Source organism: Nelumbo lutea, chromosome 3 (assembly GCF_056320005.1).
Source record: "Nelumbo lutea isolate HS-2025 chromosome 3, American lotus-T2T, whole genome shotgun sequence".
Lineage (NCBI taxonomy): Eukaryota > Viridiplantae > Streptophyta > Magnoliopsida > Proteales > Nelumbonaceae > Nelumbo > Nelumbo lutea.
Window position 1 is genome coordinate 19,061,194 of NC_142686.1, and position 8,816 is coordinate 19,070,009.

The 8,816-nt window shown below is 37.4% G+C and overlaps 1 protein-coding gene and 1 long non-coding RNA gene across 2 annotated transcripts in view; both read left to right on the plus strand.

Moving 5' to 3' along the window:
• Positions 1 to 2,178, plus strand: part of LOC148863367 (mitochondrial import receptor subunit TOM40-1-like) — a 28,379-nt gene extending 26,201 nt beyond the window's left edge. The window contains exons 10-11 of the mRNA XM_088977472.1: positions 857 to 952; positions 1,781 to 2,178. Of these exons, the coding sequence (XP_088833598.1) occupies positions 857 to 952; positions 1,781 to 1,837 (153 nt within the window). The 3' untranslated portion in view covers positions 1,838 to 2,178. The remainder of the gene's footprint in view (positions 1 to 856; positions 953 to 1,780) is intronic.
• A 3,518-nt stretch (positions 2,179 to 5,696) lies between these two features.
• On the plus strand, positions 5,697 to 7,653 carry LOC148863368 (uncharacterized). The gene is made up of 2 exons (XR_016109360.1): positions 5,697 to 5,892; positions 7,141 to 7,653. It is a non-coding gene; the product is annotated as an uncharacterized LOC148863368 (long non-coding RNA).
• The last annotated feature ends 1,163 nt before the right edge of the window (positions 7,654 to 8,816 follow it).

Here is an 8,816-nt window from a genome sequence, read left to right on the forward strand (position 1 = left end):
ATGGTGGGCTGGATAGAGACCTAACCATTGGCATTTTTGCACAAGGTGGTTGCTGCCAGATCTATACAAAAGGTTATGAGACATTTCTTTTGTAGCCACTATTTGTAACTAATAATCTCTAATAAAAGACCTTTACCTACTGTTGGTCCCAGCTATCTGAGGTTTTTGGGATGGTGGGCTGGATAGAGACCTAACCATCGGCTTTTTTGCACAAAGTGGTTGCTCCCAGATCTAGTAATCACTAATAAGTACTAAAACCTTTTACTAACATGATTTTAATCTTAAATTCCTATTAAACCCACGAAAGCCATGTATTTCGCTACATTCATTCTGGATGATATTTAAATAATTAGGGATGTCAACAGAGTCTGAAAGTTCCATGCCTGATCCGACTTCAGATTCATTTAAGATTTGAATTCAATTAAATTTCATATAATATGTATACTATACTATATACACACATATAAACATGGATAATTATATAATTATATAAAAGTTGTAATTAGTAAACTCAGTATTTGTTTTTTATTTAATTTTATTCTATATGTGAAAGTTAAAAATGATTAACCATTTATTTATTTTTTTGTTTTTCTTTTTTTTAGAAATAATGAAGCAGACTTGGGTTAAATTAGAATCTGATCTGATCCAAGGCCCCTATATCTGACTGAATATGGATTTATTTTTTTACTAATTGGATCAAATTCAGATTTGGTTTTGATCAGAATCTTATCCAATTACAGCCTTGTAAATCATATCACCTTTGCATTTAATTAATGGTTACTCAGTGCAACTCTATTGGAAAAGAAAATAATGATGGTTTTTGTGTCTGTCTGACTAAAGCTTGTGGTTGTTGCAGTGTCGTCTGAGGGGGAAGATAGATTCTAATGGTTGCACAGCTGCTTTTCTTGAAGAGCGATTAAATATGGGTCTGAATTTTATTCTTTCTGCTGAGGTGAGAATTATTTTAGGCCTTTTTTAATAAATTCTTCCTGTGGTCCTGCACAATGGATTTCAGTAACCGGTTAAAGTCTCTTTGAATAAAGCCAAAAAAAAGGAAAGAAAAAAGAGAGAGGAAGATGTCTTTTCTACCTTTTACTGTAGATGTGGAACATATGTAGTGGTGCCTGTCAGAAATTGTAGGAACTATTCTTCTAAAAAAAAATCCACTTAATTAGATGAACATAACCATGCATCTATTTCACTATATTAGAGGGTTGGGTAATTGGATGGCGGAACTGTCAGAAAAATGTCGGTCATTTGACAATTTGTTGTTTTCAAATTTGATAGAACTATATCCGAATTCAATCTAATTATTAATCTGATCAAATTCAAATATGACTAGTTCTCTGGACTTTGTTCATATACTCATTAGTACAATTATCTAAAAAGATTGGCATTACAACCTTATAGTTAAGAAGTTATGTTATTGATGGATGTATGGATAGTATAACACATAGTAAATTATTAGATTTGAATCTTAACACAATTGGGCAGGTGGGTCTGAAAACTGATTATAAATCAATCTACATATAGAGAGCTGTAGCCTGCTTGATCTGGCAAGGTTTGGATTGGATCAGGATCCTGATTTGATCCATTGACAACTCTATTTATTCAGTGGTTCACGTGTTTTGTGGTACTATTTTTTCTCCAAAGAAAAAAGAAGAGAAATAGCTATTAAGATGCAAAAGCTTTCCTGTTTTTTGTTTGCCCATTGTGTCATAGTTCTGGCTCTTTGTTTATGTAGCTTCTATGTAACTGTTAATTACCATTCTTCTTGCAGATTGATCATTTGAAGAAAGACTACAAATTCGGGTTTGGCTTGACGGTAGGAGAATAAGTTAGAAGCCATGGTCATCCATTTTTATGGGGTTTATTGTTTGTCAGCCTGCTGCTCTTTAACCTGCATGGCCTTGTTCATCAGTTTTATTCTAGCCTCATTGTTTCTAGTAGCTTTACTAGTTTCTGGAAGGGGCATTGTTTCTGCCTTCTATTCAACATAGAACTAAAGAAATTTCAGTTTTTGTATTTTGTACTGAGTCATCTGAATTACATCACAAATACGGCAGCTCCGAGAGCCTTGGTTATAGATGATCTGGGAATTTTGGATCCAGGATTTTTGTTCAAGTTCTGAGCAAGAATTTAGTTCTCAATAGACAATAATGCAGGTCAAGATTTCAATTTTGTTTCCGTTCCATTATTGAACTGTATGACAAAGCTAGTGTCGTCTTTCAAGTGTTATGGCAGCCTTTGCCCTGGCTTTCACTTTGCAGGGACATCAACTGACTGACCACATTGTATTGCATTGTCTGTATTACTTTCCTTAGCATGGAATGCATTTTATCACAGCTGTAATGACACGGGCATTTCTTTGGTGGGTAAGTTGTCAACTGGGTCTGGATGATGCCGGATTGTTACCTGCTACTAGATGAAGGCCAAAACGAAAAGTGAAAAAGGGAAAAGTTACTCCGTTTTAAAAAATTTTATAGGGAATTCTCACGAGTCCCAGAATTTTCATGTCAGTCCGTTCATCTGCAACTGCGTGTAAACCCCCGTTGCCCAGTCATAAATATTTGTGCTGTGCAACATCATCTCGCGTGCTTCAGAAGTGTCTTAAATTCAACCTCTATTATGTTGCCGGAACTGGTAATAGGAGTATTGCTATTCTGGACTTCAAAAGTGGAAGTCAGTCAGATTGCCTAGAGGTTAGAGCTTTTGTTGCCTTTTTCCTTTTTTTTTTTTATAAAATTTCCAGGACCTTGTTCGAGTTAACCCTTATTATGTTAAGTTTCTCTATCTTATATTCTTCTGTTCTGACTTCTTATTCATTCCTTGTGGAGTGACTTGTAGACAACTAAAAAAATGAGCAAGCACTAGTGTAGTGTTACATACATGGACGGGTCAGTGAGCTATTTGGGTACGAGCGCTAAGCCGTGGTTTCATAGAGGACTGAATCTGAATCCTCTATGGAAAACATGACGATAATGAGCCAAATATTAATATACCACCTCTTCCTCATGCTTGGTTTCCACTTTCTACGCATATGAAGGTGATGTGGGTTATCGTGTGATTCTCGGTCTCGCAATGGAGAATTATAACTCGGAACTGTGGTGGAGTATATATATATATATATATATCTCATATTGAAACCTCTTTTTGGTATTACATAATTTACATTATAAGGGAATCAAGGGTGAGGGTTGAATAGGGTTTAATGGCAATTTTCCCCATCCCCGTTGGGTACCTGGCCTCCCCAACCCCAATGGAAATTGCCTTGGTGGGGGGTGGGGACAGGGGTGTGGAATAATAGGAATTGGGGATGGGGAGTGAAGTCCCTACCCACCTGACCCCAATATATTATCTATATTTTAAAAATTTCTTTTATTTTAGGTAAATATATTTTTAAAAATATTTTTTAATAAAAAATTTTGGAGATTTGGGTCTTAATGGAGGAATGTGTCTTCATTGGGGATTGGGGATGGAGGATAACTTTTATCCTCAGTAGGGGTTGGGGTCGAAACTGTGGATTTGTTTCAAAGTCATTGTTGGGGATGAGGAATATGGTCCCCACCCTGAACTCTCCCCCGCCATTCCTACAGGTGAGACTCACTGAGAGCCTATGGTTGCATGGGTTTGATCCCATGCCTTCTATTTTGGAAGGATGCCAACTACCCATCTCAACTACTAGGCCATTGGCTATTATAGAAACCAATATTGGTTCATGACATCCGAAGCCTGGCTCATATCACGTATGAGTTATCAAAGGATTAAATAAAGAAAAAAAAGGTATGAGGGTTTACAATATTGAACTGCTATGGACGTTATTTGGTGTAAGACGGGATCTCCTGAAAGCAAAAACATTGCCAACACCTTGACTTGATAGCAGGGCATCCAGCTGTACATTCGGATTATTTTCTTATGAATTTAATATAGAAACATGGAGATATTCCCAATGTGCGGATGGATGCTTTTATGCTTAATTGCTAATGCTCTCAAGGTGTTAGCACGTTTTTTGCTTTCAGGAGATCTGGGCTTGTTTGTTGCTACCACCAAATAATATTTGTTGTCATTGGTGTAAGTGGGTGGACTTATAAAAGACTGCTGACCCGGTCAACCTAACCTAAACCCATGTCACACTAAGTATGCCTTCCGGTTCAACCTCCCCCATTCTTGTCATTGCCAGAATGTCGCACCAGGTGTGAGTTCCTTCTGCCATATGTCTTGTGTTGAAGTGGTAACAATTTACAAAGTGGTCACTGGTCTACCGGACTTGTTAGAGGATGAAGCTGGCCCTAGAGTTATTTTGGGTAGCAAACTGGGCCTTAATCTCATCAATTTTTATTGAACTTGGGTGCACAAGATCCACAATTTTGGCCCTTTTAACACAGCAATCTTCATAACCATTAAAGTTAATTCTGTTTTAAGTTGGTTTTGGGCCCAGAAAGAGCTTCGCATATTCCTGTTAAACACGATTCACTTTGTTGAAGTGCTCAAAAAAAATTTCAACAACTCCATGAGGGTTTTCCCTTTGCGCAAAACCCTCTATATAAAATATATTTTGAAGACTTGAGACTGTCTCAACAAAAGGGTTTGCCCTTTGAAGTATGAAATTCTGGAGTCCGATCACCTGCCAATAAAATATGTTCCAATCTTCTACCAACATGATCTCATACCATTCATGGTGAGATGTGTGGTGATAGATGAAATTGGTAGAGGGTTGTAACGTGTTTTATTGGTGGAAGATCCCAGCTCGAAATTCTGGTAGAAGGAAATCGGTTATAAGAGAATTTAAATCCTGGATCACAACAGCTTATGTTTCTTTGTGAAACTGGTTCCCAAAACTCTTACAGAAACAGGTACCAACTTTGGAACTCTTAACACATTTATTATCCAAATTACTTTAAAATTCATGGGTGCAGAGATCCAAACACTATCTAATTATGAAAGTTAGGGTGCTTAGTACAATGCACTCCTATAGTGGGGAGACACCCTACAAACAAACTCGTAATACGTTGTTATTTTATTCGTGGGGATCCGGCTGTTTCGGTGCAATCCGGATGAATCGAAAACAAAATCATTCACACTGGGTGGGGTTATCTATCATGACTGAAACACAGGTGTATTCAGTATAGAAGAGGCCTCAATAGAGCACACAGTGAACACTGGTGTGTTAAATGGTGATAAGTAGCCCAATTAGGTATGCATGATTTTGTCTCCAATCAATCTAGGCTCGTTTTGTCTCCAATCATTATGTTATGTTTGATTTGAAGGAAAATGTAGGGAAAGGCAGAGAAACTTTTATAAAGCTTGTATTGGTTTTCCTGTCTTTCCCTTCCTTTCCCTATCTTTTCCTTCAAACCAAACATAATAGAGAATTTTTGTCAATGGTGGATGACAAAGCCAACGTCACCCCACATCCACGTGGTAAGAATTATAAACTTCACTGAGATAACATGGTCTACGTGGCCCAGTTCTTCCGAGTTCCACCAGCCACTGACCCACTTCTCCTCCATAGCTGATACCTGACCTGATAGCCCCCAGTGTTAGAATTCACGTGTGATTCATCCGTATACTTGAATCATTTATTTATATTTTTCTGATTGATAACTAAAAAGCTGAAAAGATCAAAATGATAAAAATGTCTAATTTCAGTTTTGTGAAGATACAAATGAAACTTTCTGGATGGTCTTTTCATGTGATAAATACCCTCTAAGTACATTTTTAAAAGCCCAATAACCCTTATCAAACGCATTTTTGTTTTAGACCCCAAAATTTGAATGTCTTTTAACCATCTGGGCTAATGGGGAAGATCTCTTCTTACCAAACGGCACCTTATATATTTATTAAGAAGCCAAAGCCAAAGGTGGAACAACCAGTTAAGCAGCTAGCCGCTCAGTTCGTGCCTCTCTCTCTCTCTCCTTTTGTTGCTGTGTTTACGTTCTCTTTTGTTCCAATATAATTTATTTTGGATTTCTCTCGCCATGCTTGTTCCAATTCATTTTTTCCTGCTGCTGCTGCTGCTGCTGCTGCCGCTCTCTCGTTCTGACTCCTAATTTTCTTTGTCGATTAATTTGGTTTTCTCTTTGAATTTGAAACTATTATTTACTACGATTTCTGCTCAACTTTGGCTTACTTCGTACTGTTTTCTTTATTTATTTTCTTTTCCTTCTTGAAATTTACTTGGTCTGATCTAATGCAATTATTCTCTTTTCCATAACGTAGAAGGTCTATCGATGATTCTGCAAATTTTGGTTTTATCAATTGCTGTTCAATTTTTACTCTTCCTTCTTATTTTCATTATGCTTTTGCATTGTTTTTTCCCTCTCAGACCCACTTCTAATTTATTCCTTCCATAGATTTTTCTTCAGTGAAGGAGAGAAGAGTGAATGCAGAGAGAATTAAGGACGAAAAATCATGAAGAAGATTGTAGCGTGCTTTTCCACGGCTTTCTTGAACTTGGTACTCAGGTCGATTTCTCTCCCCCTCTCTCTCATATCTCGCTCTGTAAGCAATAACAGATGCAAAGCACATCGATCACATCTCAGTACAAAGCTCAAGAAAGCTGTGGGAAAACATGAAACGATCTTGTTAATCGTCGATATCCCATCTCTACCCAAGGTAACGACTTATATATACCATGCCTTGCACTTGTTCACTTCAGTATAATTGGAGCAAGAAAAGCCTAGATCTGGCTCACACACTACCTGAATCCATTTCCACCGGAGAAGCAATGCATTTGTTTGAATTTAAACCAGATCTTCTTTTCTAGATCACGAAGAAATCACAGTCTTCAAAGCAGGCGTCATTTCGGTGTATAGATTTTATGGTAAACTATTGCCATTTGAACAAAACCTATTAATGGTACCATAGTTCTGTGTATCCTATTCCTATTTGTTGCTTCACTCCACACGGTTTCTTTAATTCTTTTCTTTCCTCACGGGATCCGAAGACAGACATTCAGATCGGATTTCACTCGTATACGACAGCTGCAGCTTTTGCTTTTCGATTTGTTTTATTTTATATTCATTCCAAATTTTGTTTCATCACTGTTCTGCAATTTGTATTGTTTAATTTATATATTTTTTGTTCTGAAGCAATTGCAGATGGCTTGCATTATATTACTGTTAGTTTCTGTTCATGCAGGTTTTTTGAGATTTGCATGTGGCCATAACCAGTTCAAGAAATTAAATATGAGAGAACACAAAAACTCACAGATCTCAGCTCTATCTTTGTTTTTGTTTTTCTTTAATTATTTAATTAATAAAAGCAGGTGAGGAAAGAGAGCGTCATTCATGGAAGTTAAATCGATGTTATATGGTTTCAATTCCTTAATGGACAAGTTAAGAAAGATGGAAAGCAGCGGACCCTCACCTGTTTGTCTATTAATGGCCAATGGTGTGAGCAGAGGTTTCAGCTTTTGCCTGCTTTCTGTTGCTGAAGGTGTGAAGGTGGAAGGGCAGCTGAAGGCTGAAGCAGCCAAAGATAAATGAATGTGTGTGTGGGAGTGGGATTGGAGCTGATATTCTCTCTCTCTCTCTCTCTCTCTCTCTCTCTCTCTGTTTCAAACTTCAAACCCAACTAATTATCATATTGTTACTTGTTCTTTTTAAGCCTTGTTCAATGTAAGTAGTAGATGAGTAGGTATTTGTTTCTTAATCCTCTGCCAGAGTAAATAGTACTCACTTTCTAACAACACTATTGAGGCTGTGTTTGGATTTTTTTCCACTAAACGGATCTTTGGCAAAGCAATTTTCTAAGGAACCCCCGCATGTTCGGGTACCCCATACAGCAAAAAGAGACAAAAATATAAATGGTTGTTAATTGAAGAGAGGTGCAAACATAGGAGGCTTTTGCTAATGGGGTGTCTATATGGCAGCCTTTATTCAATAAACACGAACAAAACCAAATACATACTAAATAAATAGTTACAAACTATAGGGTGTTTTAATAATATGCAAACCAGATGGTAGGTTTTAGTAAATAAGTGAAATTCTGGGAGATGTATAAATAACCCTATTTAAAAAAGTGCTTTTTAAGCATTTGGATAGATGCTTTTTTGCAACAGCTTTTTAAAGGAAAGTCTTTCCATTTTCATTTTTTGACATGGGCATCTTAGGAAGAAAAAAGAAGGCTTCTCGTAAAAACAGAAGCCAGTGGAGTTATAAAGTGAAAGACACTTCTATGAGTGGCTTCATCAAACGGTACTTTCATTTGTTTATGGGTTCTTAAGTGCAAAAAAGCAACAAAAAGACCATTAGAAAAGCACTCCGAAAAGCAGCCTTGAGAGTTTGGTGAGTAATAATAAAGTAGCTTGGCCTAGCTAGGGCTGGTGAGTGGTGGCAAGTGAGAGATTTGGTGCAACCACGCTCAAGAGCCTCTGACCTCTCCTTCACATACCGAGCAATGACTCCCAACTCTCCAAGGGAAACTGTACGGTACGGTTGCCTCATATGGTTTAAATGGTCTTTACTGGGTGTATGGGCACCCAGTGACAGGCCCATTCCCTGTGCATGTCTGAATTCTGATGATCAACAGTCGTCGTGCAGTTAGCCAGTTACAGCTTACAGGAATATTCTATGCAGGTTTTGGATGTCAGCAATATATATATATATATAGTTCTTTTACACTCAATCAATGTGCTTCGTCTGTCTAATAGGAAAGCTCTTCAAATGTTAACTGTGGAATTGAGGCCACAGAGTCTTTGATGAAATGATTTGCTCTTGCTCTGTTCTGTAGCTTCATCTAAGCTTCCTGACTCTGAATTCAACCACCTAACAGAGTTCCAAGTTCTTGTATATGAATTAAGGAGAACTCAGGAT